At 37.0% G+C, this 16,071-nt stretch overlaps 1 protein-coding gene across 1 annotated transcript in view; it reads right to left on the reverse strand.

Annotated features, from left to right (window-relative positions):
- Window positions 1–16,071, reverse strand: part of EYS (eyes shut homolog) — a 940,845-nt gene that overhangs the window by 752,681 nt on the left and 172,093 nt on the right. Inside the window, exons 4-6 of the mRNA XM_049818234.1 lie at window positions 15,526–15,719; window positions 12,634–12,761; window positions 7,608–7,722 (exon numbers count right to left, since the gene is read on the reverse strand). Of these exons, the coding sequence (XP_049674191.1) occupies window positions 7,608–7,722; window positions 12,634–12,761; window positions 15,526–15,719 (437 nt within the window). The remainder of the gene's footprint in view (window positions 1–7,607; window positions 7,723–12,633; window positions 12,762–15,525; window positions 15,720–16,071) is intronic.

The following is a 16,071-nucleotide window of genomic DNA, read 5'->3' on the forward strand; positions in this document are numbered from 1 at the left end:
AGCGTTAGGACAGAGCGCGGCTCCTCAGGGGAGACCTGACAAAGTGGCGACGGGAGCGGTGGTCCCGGAGTTTCCAAGGGAGGCTGTCGAGGCTGGCGCGGGGAGAACCTCGGGCCTTGGCACTGCTCGCCGCTCTTCGGAAAAGCAGCAGATTGATTCCCAGCCTGGCAGCTGGCTGACGGGTCTGGTTCTGCGCCCACCAGGGCAAACCTCAGCTGGCTGGGGACGAACCGTGGAGCTTTCTCCACCCGACTGTCATTTCTGCACGAGTTCTGCCGAATGCGTACCACGTCCCAGCTTTCTGACATGTGGAAAAAACACAGGAGAAAGAGAGGTTCCCTCCTCTCTCCCTCCTTCCCCCAGAAGGAACGTATTGGCTTTGGTGAAGGCAGTTCTTTGTGTTAGCGTACGAGCCTCTTCTGCTTTGCCAGAGAGCACGATAATCTTTGGGCAGCACGTATTTGCAGGTTTTTTTAACTTAAACTACAATGGTGTGACCCACGGTGTTACTGACTGTTCATTTGTCCTCGCAGTTTTACTTTATCAAGCATATATCCTCTGGGTTCACACTTTGTTGTTGAAATATCTCAGGTTCACCGTAAAACTCCAACTATAACAGCTATTGCTTTGATATAGGGTTGTGAGGAAAAGGATCAAAAGAATGCAACATGAACAGCCACAGAGCCACCTGCAAGGGCAAGATTTTAGATACCAATCTGTTCTATGATATTAATTTTTCTGTCCTATTACAGTGGATCATACTATTTGATATATGCTATTAAATGCATATCCATATAAGAAAGCAAAAATTGAGTGACTGGGGAACAGTTGTCTGAAAGGTATGCATGTTGGTACGTTTTCATTAATCAGTGTTACCCAGGCATACACGAACACCTGATGTTTACAGAACACATATTCTGCAGTTTAGTTAGAGAAGTTAAACTCGTTACTTTTTGCTTAGCTTCACTCCCCCTTAACAGCACAGTCTCCTCCCACTGCACTGCACCAACACTAGCCAGAAATCGGCAGCAATTCCTGCTGCTCTTTTGGAAGGCACCAGGACATCCACTGACAGGGATTCCAACGAAAAAATTCACATTCAAGTGTCAGTACAGCTTCTGAAAGAAAATTTAAATATTTGCTTGGAATGGCCAACAGTAGGTGTAATTGTAAAACCCAGAATGATAATATAGATGATTGTCTCTTTCTTTAACGCTGCTCTAGCGTTTATTTGCTTGCCAACGCAGCCCTGCTATTCGGGCAATAAGTATAATTTCCTTAGTCCTTGTCTCAAGTGTAGTGCAGGCAAATGGAAATGGACCTTACAAGGGCACTGCTTTCGCTTCGTCTTTTAGCTTCAGCTTTTTGTGTCTATATAACTCAATTCCTTCGTTAGCTGTAAGCACATAAAGTTGCACGAAGCAGTGGTTTGTCAGGATGATGGGAGAAAGGCATATTGACAAAATAGACTTGGATACGGTGTGCAGACTACGTAAGTCGAAAGATAGTTGCTCGTAACATAGGAAGGAGGCGTTAGGCAAAAAAAAAATGCTACAAATGAGCATTTTTACACCCTGCAAAAAGTGGGATGTGTTTTTAATCTGCATGCCCTTCCATACGAAGTGTATGGCAGAGCAGAAACTGGAAAGAGCGTGTAGCTATTCCAAATTGCCTGCTTGCTGTAGGGCTGCACCTTCTTCTCCCTCAAATGTACTTCTGTAGGTAATCATAACTGGCCTGTGAGTTCTGTAAATTTTATGTAATTCAGTGGTTTCTTTCTAGAAAGTAAAGACAGATGGTATGCCAGAAACTTGACAGTCTTCATAGTCTTGGCTTTCCCACTGTGTTTTAGAAACTGCACGTCTTTCTGGGCTTCCAAAATTCAATAATTGACAGTTCTGTTATTCTCATAATTTGTACTAAATTAGTTGATTATATTTTTTCAGTATCTTTGACTTTTTTTTATTTTCATTTTTACTTTAATACTAATGATTCAGGAAAAAACAGGAGATCTTAAGCAAAAATAATTCTTTTTGCCTCTAAGCCACTTGCTGTGGGTAAATAGTTAGGTACCTGATTCTACCTTGGGACCTCAAGGAAAGCTTTACCTCCCCAGGTGATGCCTTCTTTACCTGCTTTTACTGCCCAGTCTTCTTGTGCCAGAGGCTTTGCTAGAGCCATTCTAATTCACTGGGAGAAGTCTACCCAAACTGCTACGTGCCCCTGGGTGGTTAGCATGTGGCACCAGTACGATTAGCACGAAAGAAACAACAGCTCTTTCTTCCCTGTCAGCTGTCCTTTGGGAATTGTTCCTCTTTTCCCTGTCTTCACGTAAAGGTAAGGATAACAGATACCTGTAGCCCTAAATTGTTTTAGACTCTCAGATTAAAAGGACCAAGGAATACTATCGACTGCAAATTAAGAACACTAACTTTTCATTTATAAAATTCATTTAAGAAAATAAAATTTTCCAGGAAAATAGAAATCTCTATTGGAATGTGTCTCTGTGGGCAGATTTAAAAAAAAAAACATTTTTAAGAAGCAGGTTATCATATTGTCAAAATGATGTAGATGAATAATTTTGTTGAATAAACTTCTGGAAACTGCAATTGGTTCACACGTTAGTAACTGTAAAAGTATGTTTTATGTTAAACCTGTTTTAATTTATTTTTTTCCTTAAAACAGTGGCCCCTGTCTTCTCATACTGAGTAGGTGGAGGTGTTTAGAATAAAGTGGCCAAATTAGTATAGTATTAATTGAAAATTTTCCTATGTGAGGATATAAAACAAAAATATCCTGAAGAAAATATTCTATTTTCTTCAGAAGTTTAACAGTGATTATATAGATTTCAAAAAGTGATTCCAACATCGTAGCTGCAAAACAGGAGAAATTCAATAGCAGGGTTCTTGCAATAATTGACAAATCGATAGTATGTAATAGAATTTTACATAGCAGTATGTTTTGAAGGAGGAAGATCTGTAATATTCAAACAATGTATTTGTCACCTGTTAAAATGATATGTCCAAATGATATCCAGATTTCTTAAACTGAGGCAAGGCTGCAATCTTACCTTAGAATAACTACTCCACAGATCTTCAAGCCTATAAGCCCAATAATGTAGTAATAATATTTTAATCAGTTTTCACTTTTTCTAATAATAACACCCACACCACACCCCCCCCCCCCAATTTACCTTAGACAGAGTTCTAGGTCTTTTACAGTCATCTTGGCAGTTGGCCATAACATGAACATCTAGCTACACAAACTGTGGTATCTTCTGCTTCATCTGGATGGGTGGGGGTCGTATGGTATGCGTGCTACAGAAAGCAGAACATGCAACTATTTGGAAACAAAACAACTTTCCTGTGTCAACACATCTAACTGACTATACCCATTACAGTGCCATCAAGATCTAGATATTTTTTTCCTTAGAACTGAACTTGCTCCATGAAATGATTTATTTTGCTTAATGCATAAATTGCAGCAGAGAATATTTCTCCATCACTCTCTGTCAAGTTATCTCATTAAATCTGCTTTGTCTGGTATGATCTGCTTTCATTAAGCTATGTTAACTGGAATTAATTATGCAACTACACATTATTTTTCTATTGATAAATCCTATCTCAATATATACTTCATGGCTTTGGTTCCCAGGATGATGGGCAACAATGGAAAGAACAAAGGAAATTATTTGTTACTACTACAGCTGTCCTCTGAAATATGAGATATGAGAATTGAGATATAAAAATATGAAATATGATAATATGAAATGTAAGGAGAAGCTCCATTTCCTAAGAAGTAACAATTCCCACGTTTATCTGACACAGCGTCATCAGTAAATGCTTCCTATAACTAAGCATTATTATCTAGCATAAAGTTAATATACACTAGTCAGAGGGATTTCTTAATAGAGGCAGAAATAATTTTAGTAACATACACTAAATTACTGAATATAATAATTGTTAGCAGACTAACTATTAATATTACAATTACTTATAATTAATACTAATTAGTGATCAAGGAGTTGTGCCAGTAACTGTTACAGCAATACCGACCCCCCTCCCATGTTGCTTCAATTCTAAGTATTTACTACCCTTTGAAATGAAACTAGAGATTAATTTCAAAACAAAAATAAATTTTAAAATTAGATTTCAAGATTCAAACCCTGATTTTTTAAAAATTATTTTGTTCTTTTTTTTTTTTTTTTTTTTTTTTTAATATGGACTGCTTAGTGCCGCTTATACAAATGCATCGAATGCTCCAATACTTCTAAATCTGCTTTTGTAAAGAAAAAATAATCTAATCTAAATAATCTAAAAATAACATCCAAATTTCTCTCAGCTGGAATTCTCAAATTACTCATCAGTATTTGATTTTCTGATAATACTGAAAATACATATTTTCTATGGGGAAAAAATGATTTATGATCAAGAAAGTTACAACTAAGAGAAGCAAAAAAAAGGCTCGACAGAATCCATAGTTGCTTGTGTCTTCAAAGAGAAGTTAACCTATAGCTGATGTACAGCTGCTTATCTTCCAAATAAAGATGCTACGCCACAGACTGTTGAGGAAAAGGGCAATGATTTTCAACTGTGGTTCAGTATAATGTATATTTTCAACAAAAATTCCAGTAATTTGTTTCTGGCTCTTTAGTATTCTTCGTGCTTTCCTCCCTTAGCCTGTTCAATCGTATTAGTCAATCCCAAAGGCCAGCCATAGTAGCTTTCTACCAGGTGCTATACCATCCCATTCACTTCTGTAGGCATCGATGTTTAAACAAAAAAATCCAACCTTTGCTGTGCCAGGTCATTTAGCTCCATCTTACAGTCTAACTCAATGTCTGCTAGGAAAGAATCACATCTTATACTGGTCATGGAAGCGTATTTTTGAGGATTATTTTATGAAAACATTTACTGTTATACACCTATTTTGCTTGAGTCTAAAAGTAAATGTTAGCACACTTACTAACTACACAGGAAACTTGGTACCCAATTTTTGTTTGCTTTCCTAAAACTTTGGGTTTTAATTTCTTTTTGTGTTTGGTTAGTATTCACTTTGATGTCTGCATATGTCATACACATTGTCCTCAGTGATTAATTATATCACTTTTGCATTCTAATTGTTATACTGTAATTTTTGCTGTTGCTTGATATAAGTGGACATAAGTAGCTGAAAAGAGCTAAAAGCAATGTTTCTGTTTTGACTCTAATATTTCTACTATGTAGGTAAGTTAACTGGGAGACACAATCATTTTTAAATCAGTATATCTTTTCATGAACCCCTTTATTTCAGTGCAGCAGAACTGGGCTCAGTTTTTGTTTCATCTGCTATCAACAATAAGGAGAGGTAAATTCTCAGAGAGAATTCCTTGCGATCTATTTTGTTCTTCTGTGGGTATATTATATATAGTATACTCAACAAAGCAAGAATTATGTTCTTCTAAGTATGGATGTTTTGGTACTCTATTAGCATAAATCTCTAATATGCAATATTTTGTAAACAACCTCAGATTTTGTGTTAAGGTACTTTTATATACTATTGCTCTAGTTAATATATATTTACAGGTAGAATTAGTAAATGTTCTTAAAACACAAATTTTAAAACAATTTTCATCAGAATTAAGAATTTGGCAGATACAACATGCATATTTCTTTCAGTAATACAGTATTCATTCATTTCTGAAATTATAATGTACATGTATTTTCTTCACTAACTTATCATGCTCTTAAATAAAATTCTTGTTACAGATCTCTTATAGATCTGATTACACATCTGTGGAAGTGCAAGTATTTGTATAAGTAACAGGTCAACCTAAACAGCTGCTCCTGGCAATTAAGATCAGGGACTAAGGGAAAGGACGATGCAGTAATTAATTTCAGTAATACAGTCAACAGTGCTATGAATTTAATTCTTAGTGAGACTTGAAAAGTCCACAACAGTGTTTGACTTAGAATGTGCACACAGAACAAGGTGGAAAAATATGGGCTGGCCACTTTGAACAAAGGACTGGAACCTTTTTTTTTTCCTTTGTTCCCATTAGTAAATAGGAGAAATAATCCTCGGTCACCTGTATATAGCAGTTTTCAGATCAGGTAGGACTCAAGGAACATGAGCCAACACAAGGAGTTAGGTGGAAAGCCTTGGGGAGAAAGTTATCAACACCTCCTTAGCGTTTGTGACTACAAGAAAGGTGATGATATTTAGACTGAAGGAGTAATTACACGCAAGGAATATTCAGAGAGACTGTCAGGAGCTTGAATGCATCAACAGGCTCTAATTGGCCTGAGCAGCCTATAATCATCTTTCTCTGCACTCTGCCTTGGGGACCTCTTCCCCCTCTCCCGCGGGTTTAACTGCCCGTGTTCAGGGTGAGCTCCGGCGCGGCCCAGCACTGTCCCTTTGGAACACCCTGCTGTGAAACAGAACTCGCCTCTGAGATGTCCACGCTTCCAGCCATTTACTCGTGAGCTGCATTTAAGCTCAGGCCTTCGCGCTAGACCCTTCCCAGAGCCGTTGTGTCAGTACGCCTGTACCCAGCTTTGTATCTTGCTGGTTCTAATCCGTTGACTTGACTACCCAGCTTGACTGCACGACTGGACTTGTCTGGTGGTGACCGGACCTTTGGCTGAATCTGTGGATCTGCTCTGTTCTTGGGGGTATTGAGGGATTGTGCCCTTCGGCAGTGAGGACACTGTCTCTGCCAGCCTCGCTGTCACCCTCCATTCCCGCTCTCCTTCCCTTACAGCGTAGACGACTCTTCCTACTCCCTGAGGGAAGGAGTTAGAGTAATCCTAACACGTTTTGTCTGAACACCCAAACAGGTGAAGTGGACTGGGACTGGATAAATGGCTCTAGGTGGCCCTGCTTGTGCAGAGCGGTGGACAAGATGACCTCCAGAGGTCCTTTGCAACCTCAACTGTTCTGTGATTCTGGGATCATCTCCTGTTATTTGTAGAATGAGTGGTTGCTCAGAGTAACCTTTAAGTTGCTCCCAATTACTGCCATTGGAGAATCTACTATTTCCTCTTTTTTTGACAAGCTACGGCCAGAAGAATCTTGGTATGTGATGGATCTTGCTCAACATTTGCAGGAGCTATTTTGAGAGTTATAGCAAGCAGAATTACTTTTTTTCAAATTGTCAGTTGGAATCAACCTCACTGCACTGCAGTTTCATCATCAAACTTTTAAGTTTGTATTAAGTTTAAATGCGCTTATGTTTAGATTACTAGATTGATTCTGGTTAAAACAATGGCAACAGATGTTCTCAATTCAAGCAATGTATTTTTAAAGGCTGCAACATAGCTGTGATTATCATCGGTGTGGATAATAGTACTGGACCACAATTAGTTATGCATTCTTTTTACTATAAAAATACTCTTCGGTTCTCTTACTTGATATAGTACAAAACACAGTCTCAGTAGAAAAGTAATAAAAAAATCCATATTACCCAAGTGAATCATCCTTGTGTTATTGATTTAAATAAATAAAACACATAAATGTATGTCCCTCTTGTCTCTTACAGTAATGAACGCATTTCAAGTTCTGCTTGTCTGAAGCTTTTATACTTTGGAGCACTGAATTAGTTTAACATGTATTAAATTACTTACAGTGAATCCTCCAATTATATTAAGACACAATCCTTCATTCAGACAGTTGATGCTGAGCAGCCCGCAGTAGTCAATTACTTCCTCACAGTTCTTTCCAGCGAATCCTGGCATGCAGCTGCAAATACACCAGTGTATTTTAGAGGACTTGCACTTTAAAAGTTAATTGTATTTAATTATGTTCCATAATTCTATTAAATAGTTTCTTGCAGTAACAAAACAGATCTCATATATTATTTAAAATAAACAGAACATGTTTTCAAGCAATTAAAAGTCAGTTGCATGATTCTGGATATTCTTACTTCTCCAATTTTTCTCATTGATTAAAGCATTTTCATATCAATACTTCCTATAATCTTCCAGAAACAAAAAACAATCTAAAATGGGGTAATATTTAATAAAAAGCTATAAATGGGATTTTTGAAATTTATTAGAAAGGATGGGTCAATTAAACCATCAGAGAAAAAAATTAGAAATAAGATGATAAATGAGGTTTAATGTAGTTAGCATCAATCACTACTAATGATTAACAAAGAGTAGTCAATAATGACATGCTTAGGTATGTAAGGAACAATGTAAGGAATCTAGGGAGAGAACAAGGCATGGTTTGTTTTGTGTTTGCTTAGTTGTAATTCGGTATTTTCTTTAAAGGAGAAAACCAGCATTCTATTTTTGTGACAGTTTTTTAGTTCCATTTGATGCCAGTGGAGCTGTGGGTAACTCTTCTATGGTAAAAGGAAATGTAGACATTTCTTGGAACAATGTAGAAAAATATCTGAATATTTATATCTTGCTCAAAATGTGCAAAAAGTAGAATCCAGACTGCAAAAACTCTTTTTTTGTGTTTTGATAGATACATAATCCCTGTCCACAGGAGGACACTCTATGCAAGTAGCAATGGACTACATAATTCTCACCCTCCTCTTGAAAAAATTACTGTATGTAAATCCTATAATTACACTGCTACCATTTCAAGTGCTTGGAATCAAAATTCTTGCAAAGTTTATTCTTAACAAGTTTCTGGTTCACTTAGTGTGGCTAAAAGGAGTTTTTCATAATACTTAACTGCTTTTATTTCAGCATGTTCAAAGTCATTAGGTAGTTACATACTTATTTTTCTGTCTAAACAAAGCTACTCATATCAACAGCATATTCATTGTCCTTTATATTATAGCACCATTCATCCATATGTCATGTTTATATAGAAAAGGAATGTAAAGTAAAAAAAATAAATAAAGTTTTTGTATCTTTTGTTATAATTCCATTTTTTAAATAACACTTAAAACCAAATCAGAGCAACTCAGTTACAACATTTGTTTTATTGATTTGTTTTAACCCATGATCTGAAATCAGGTGAAAGAGCTCCTAGCTTTCTTGGTTCAATTTATTTAGGTAATGTCTGACGGTTTCTTAAAATAGATAATTTAGTAAGCCAATTTTTAAAGCTTCTTATTCTAATTTTTGTATTTCCTCATTTTTCTTATTTCTGTTTTTATTGTTGTTTTACAATAGGTATACCAATATCAGAGAAGGTAAGAGTAAATTAACAGCAAGAAAGTTGACAGTAAAGTTCCAAAGATGACACTAACAGAACAAATTTTCTCAGAACACTCTTTCCCACTTTTTGTGACTTTTTATTGTCGTAAAGAACACGGATATAGAAGAAGATACAAAGTAAACAATCAAAATTTATTGTGATGGATATCCTTGTTCACTGCCTATTTGAATTCACCTTAAATTTTGACATTTAAGAAAAAATGCTACTATTAGATTCTTAGCACAAAGTTGTATATGATATCAAGACTGAAAGGATGGAATTAGGATACAAGATAGTCATACATCATAACTGAAGTGGAGAAAATTAAATTGAGTCTGTTTGGTTATATGTTTAGAATGGAAAACAACTGTTTTCTCAAAAAAGAAAGGGTAAGTAGATAGAAGCTGAGCTTGTGATGAATATAAGGAGAATGCACAAAACAGGGGCAAACAAAGCAAAACAAAGAGGAGTAAAACCCCATCATTTGAATTTGTATATGCATGTGAGCTAAACACCATTATATTTATTTAAAATGTTAAAATGCTATAAACATGGATCAGGTAGTGGTATTACACCAAATGAAACAGGCAGTTTTTTGTGGAGTAACTTGACATAGTCATAACCTGCAGTATTTGACAATGACTACCAAAAAAATGAAACAAGACCTCTACTTAAAACTTTTAATGAGCAGCTCCAAACCTCCTGGGTACAGCAACACAGTTAACGGTAGGTTTCCTTTGGGTAAATTGAGTTAAAACATGACTCACAGACAGAAAGATTCCAAGTCTGTGACTTAACAAAACTGGAACGGTTAAGCCACTGCTCCTGTAGGTCTGCCGAAATCCTCTGTTATTCAAGTAGCTAATGCAAGGCATAAATTGACAAAGAGAATTTTGAATCCTAAAAATAGTAAAACCTGCTGAACTGCTGGCCCTGTCTAGAGGTCGGCACCTCCTCTCCATTTCAGCACTCTGACGTTGGCGAGGCTGCAGCTCTCACAACCAAATCACCCAATCTGGTCTCCTTGTGAAAAGTATGTGATTCATGCTCCCTCAAAATGCTTTCTCTCACCTGTATGCCTCCTTCCAAGTATACAGGCGTAAATATACACAAAACTTTCATTCATTAAATATTTTGGATTAAGTGGTAAAAACCTGATTTTATTTTCACAAAAAATGAGGAAATAATTTTCAATTTATTAACAATAAACACTAACAAATATTGCAATCACTAACTGGAGCCTTCAGGGACTGAATGGCAAAACCAAGGCTGAATACCGGACATTTTCAATATGTGATTGTACAGGGTGCGAGATAATCTCACCTAACCTCCCTTCCCCACGAAAGGTTGGACCAGATGACCTTTTGAGGTCTCTTCCAACCTGGGCTGTTCTGAGAGAGATTCTGTTGAAACCAACTTCCAATGCTGCCATATTTATCAAACGTTAAAAGTCTGCAGGTTTAGTATCTGGTTTGAGACAGCAGTCCAGGCTTTCTCTGTACCTCTGTAGAGAGAAAATTGGGAACCTCCAGAAGATGCTTCACCTCACCTGTCCTGGATATTTTGCTTTGGAAGAGATGAGTCACTTTCTGGAGTTCTTCTCCTCCTTCACCAAGAAGGTGCATCTGGTGTGCAGCTTGGATGCTAGGGAAAACTATGTGGATTGAACACTATCCAAAATTTTTGCTTAAAGAGTATGTACAGGGCCAAACACTCGACGTTGTACCAAGTTGAAGGATGCACTCTTCATTACTCTATTTAGAGTGTTCTCTCTAGGATGTTATTGCCCCTTTTTTAGAACGATCTCAGTGTTAAAAAGATTATAACCTATGCCATTTCTCAAAGTAGCTCTCCACAAATGTGTCTTGCCTGTCTTGTCAAATGTGTATTTTACAGGTAGCAAAACTGAATACATGAATAATACACAAATATTAAAAGTAAAATCTAAGCACCAGTGATATTAATAGGATCTTAACACTTGATATTAGTAGTAAACAGGATTGTACCATCTGAGCCCAAAACTAAAACCTCTAGTACCTAGCCTTACCACACAACTTAAGTGATTCTCTTGATAATCAATACAAACGGGTTGTTAATTGCCCATTTTTACTTTCTGTTATACTTATCTAATGACTTCCACTCTTATTTTCACATAGTGTATCAGTGGAAAGACTGTTAAATCACCATGCCTTTCCATAGCTATTGTTATTAACCGATTTTCATGGTACAATGAGGTTCATGGTACAGATTATTTCTACCAGTGCTTTGTGAAATTATAAACTATTCAATCTACATTGTACACAGGGCCATGATATTTTTATTTATTTATTTATTTATTTATTTTTAAAAGAAAGGCAATCTACATCTTGTATTAATTGTTCACGCTATGCATTTTTTTAAATGTAAACTTCAGGCATCATTTCATACTAACTTATGTACCAACATACTGTGTAAAAGACTGGCTATATAATAGTAAATTATTAGTAGCTTATATCTTGGTTTAAACTATTGGAAAATAAATGATAACACTGTTGTTCTGTGCTATACATATCTATATGGGAAGATCTAACTCTGTCTATGTGTTTGTATGTGTGTGTGTATGTATGTATATATGTATATAGGTATAAGTATAAATAAAATTGTCTTTTTTTCTTTTTTAGGAAAATTGTAAACATAGTTGTACATATATTTTAATTTCCAGACTTCTCAACTGAATCTTTTCTGATGGACTGTAACTTTATGTTCCATACTTCTGTTATGTATTTGCAATTTCGTAGTTCATTCATAATGTGTTTTCAGGCTTTTGTGTACCACAGCTTTCAATTTTCTGCTTTTATGAATATCCTAAAATTTGAAAGTTGTTTACTGCACTTCAGTAATGCTTAGCAGAACTTACTTCAGGCAGCCAGATAAAAGCCAAGCAAATGGGAAGCGGACAAATTGTGCTCCTTAGTGGTGTAAGAAACTATCTAAAAAGCTATTTAAATGGAATGAAATTATATACTGGGTCACTTCTGTTATTTTCAAATGGATAATTTTTTAGCATGGTCTTTCTGAATAAAGCTCTTTTTACCATGCTGCTTTAAGGATAAATCTAAGACCTACTAATGCATGTCTGTGAATTAGAAATTAAATGAGTTGTCTTATCCTTTCAGAAACAACATAAACATCATACACCCTGAATGGGACTGGTACGTGTAGTATAATTATCTCACTTTCATCAATGTGTCAGAATTTATATATTTTATCTTACAAAATTAATGATGAAACAATTTATGACTCCTTAAATGTTTTAAATCTTTTTGTAGTACTTCAGGAGTTTTCAAGAAGACTAACTCAGTAGAGCACCAAAAATAAATTAAAAATTGTTAAAAGAAAAGTTTGTAGTTTTCTGTTTTCTCTGTGACTGACGATGTCTTTTCTTTCTGCAATCAGTGGGATATCATCAAGTGATCCAACAAAGTACTGAAATAAATTAATTTCTAATCTTACCGGCAGTTATAGTTCTGCTGTTGAGCTACACAAGTTGCATTATTTAAGCAAGGCAATAATTCACAGGGATTCAGTATTCTCTCACAGAACTTGCCAGTGAATATTGGCAGACACATACATGCCACATCCTATAGAAGAGAAGGAAATTAGAAATAATTATTTGTTGTACCCAAGGCAATCCAGAAATTAGTGTTTACTTCCATTACCATAGAGACCCTAAATAGGACAGGGTTTCATCACATTAAACAGTCTACAAAGGCAGAACAAAAAGCAGTCCTAGCCCCAAATAGGTTACAAACATAATTTAGGACAAGTGGAATAGGCCTTCCAGCACAGATTATACCAGAGTCGGGTTTGCTAGCTGGAAACACACCAGCTCTAAATTTGGCCGGCTTTGTGATTTCATAACTGAATGGAGAAGGAGCTTTATAATTCATTTAAGGTTTTTCCTCATTTCTGAATTTGTTCCAATGTAATGTTTGCATCTATCAAACAGTAATGGTGCACAAGGTACCTCAGACAGCAAACAGTATTCACTAACTAGAGTAGGAAAGAAAAAGGTGTGTCTCCCTTTTCCCCTTCAATATGAAGCGCAGAGACTATGCTTCTCTGTGAGGGTGAAAGACATCTGTCAGTTACTGCAGTCTATAACTTACACAGTAGGAACTGTAAGTTATTTTACAAACCAGAATATTTCTTAGAGCTGACACTCTCACCCTCATTTTTCTATATAAAGTAATGTTCTTTATAGGCCTTTTGATGTCAGAAAGTGAAGGAAAATTATAGAGAGGTTTGTTCCCCCAGTGAAATTGGAAGTGCTCAGGTGTTTCTTTAGAATTGGTCTTAAAGGCATGATCAGGGAACTTTTTTTAACATCTATGGAGAGATTTCTATATGTGTGAAACAAACTACTGCATCTGTCTATAGAAATGATTGTACAAAATAGTATGTGCTAGTATATCTACTAGACAAAATATTTAGACAGGTTGCATAATTTAGAAATCTATCAATGTGTTCATCAATTTAGATGTCTTTTTTTTCCCTCTCACTGTGAGTGAGTATGTCTCACTGGTATGTGATAACTCAGCTTTTGAAATCTTCTTTCATTATTTTGGTTCTGTGTAATCACTGCTATTTGCAATAGTCATGCTACTGAAAGAACATCAACAATGCACTTTGAAATAAGACCAGATATGACTCTATTATCAAACCTTTGTGAGTCTGCATGAGTTTATTCTATTTTACAAAAAAAAAAAAAAGAAAGGAAAAAAAAAAGGAATTAAAAACAGATAGCACAGCAAAATCAAGAATAGGAAACAACCACTAGTTAATAAAGATGACTTATGTATCATGTTTTACATCAGAAGATTTTATTAAAGAGAGAAAAAAAAATGAAACAACATTAATAGTCCCTTAAGTGACCACCAAGCAACTGAACTGAAAATGTGGAATTTGGGCTTTTTAAGTGTAGAAACATTAGAAACACTACACATTCAGACAATGCTGTGTTTCTTCAAGAAGCATACAAAGCTAATTTAAAAATTTACATTAGAATTAAAAGTTTTGGCACTTTCATGGAAGAGATCCTCCTGGAAGCTGTGTCAAGGCACATGGATAACAGGGACGTGATTAGAAACAGCCAACATGGTTTCCCAAAGGGCAAATCATGCCTGACTAATCTGGCGGCTTTCTACGATGGAGTGACTGCACTGATGGATAAGGGAAGAGCAACTGATGCCATCTACCTTGAATTCTGTAAGGCTTTGAGATTGTCCCATGCAACATCCTTGTTGCAATCTTGGAGGGATACGGGTTTGATGGATGGCCTATACAATGGGTGAGGAATTGGGTGGATGGCCATTTCCAAAGAGTTACGATCAACAGCTCAGTGCCCAAACAACAAGTGGTATCCCTCATGGGCCCGTACTGGGACCAGTACTGTTCAGTATCTTTATTAATGACATAGACAGTGGGATTGAGTGCACCCTCAGCAAGTTTGTGGATGACTCCAAGCTGAGTGGTGCAGTTGATTCTCTGGAGGGAAGGGATGCCATCCAGAGGGACCTCGACAGGTTTGAGCAGTGGGCCCGTGTGAACCTCATGAGTTCGACAAGCCCAAGCGCGAGGTCCTGCACCTGGCTCAGGGTACTCACCAGTACCAGTACAGACTGGATGATGAATGCATTAAGAACAGCCCTGTGGAGAAGGACTTGGTGATATTGGTGGATGAAAAATTGGATATGAGCTAGCAATGTGCGCTTGCAACTCAGAAAGCCAATTGTATCCTGGGCTGCATAAAAAGAAGCATGGCCAGCAGGTCAAGGGAGGTGATTCTGCCCCTCTACTCTGCTCTCATGAGACCCCACCTGAAGTATTGCGTTCAGCTCTGGAGATCCCAGCACAGGACATGGACCTGTTGGAGCGAGTCCAGAGGAGGGCCACGAAAATGGCTAGAGAGAAAGGCTGAGAGGATTGGGGTTGTTCAGCCTGGAGAAAAGAAGACTCTTAAAATATTATTAAGGCCTTTCAACACTTAAAGGGGGCTTATAAGAAAGCTGGAGAGAGGCTTTTTATCAGGGCCTGTAGTGATAGTGCAAGGAATAATGGTTTTAAAATAAAAGAGAGTAGATTTAGATTAAAGGAAGACATTCTTTACTATAAGTGTGGTGAGACACTGGAACAGATTTGCCAGAGAAGTTGTGGCTGCCCCCTCCCTGGCAGTGTTCAAGGCCAGGTTGGATGGGGCTTTGAGCAACGTGGTCTAGTGGAAGGTGTCCCTGCCCATGGCAGGGAGACTGGACCTAGATGGTCTTTCAGGTCCCTTCCAACCCAAACTGTTCTGTGATTCTGTAATTCTATGTTCAAATAGGGTTCTCTGAAGTTTATACTCACATTTGGCAAATTGATACATGTACCTCTGTTCTGACATGGCTTTGAAGAACATTCATTGATATCAATTTCACAGTTGTGACCAAGAAAACCAGCAGGACAATCACAAACATATCCAGACTGACTATATTGGCATATGCCCCCATTCAGGCATGGCTGAGATGCACAAGGATCACCAGGTTCCTCACAAAATGGACCTAAAAGAAATAAACATAAAAAATTAGGGAGTGTTTGAGTGAATGATGCTTCTTGATGTGCTGCCTATAAATATTACCTTGTCACCATTTAAAAGCAAAGAACTTAAAATATTCCTGTGTATTTTTGTTTTGGTGAATAAACATGGTAGAAATATGTGGGAGTGACTAAACTTATCTGTAACAAAAGGAGGAGGAGAACTGGAACCATAGTCCCAGAAGACACTGAATGGTCACTGCACATCTCTCTCGCAGCGGTTATTATTAAGGGAAGCTGAATCCAGTGGAATTTCAGACTGAGGAGGTTGTTCCATTCCTATTTATAGATCCAGCCGGTAGCGAAGCTGAATGTACT

Source organism: Accipiter gentilis, chromosome 15 (genome assembly GCF_929443795.1).
Source record: "Accipiter gentilis chromosome 15, bAccGen1.1, whole genome shotgun sequence".
In the NCBI taxonomy this organism is placed as follows: domain Eukaryota; kingdom Metazoa; phylum Chordata; class Aves; order Accipitriformes; family Accipitridae; genus Astur; species Astur gentilis.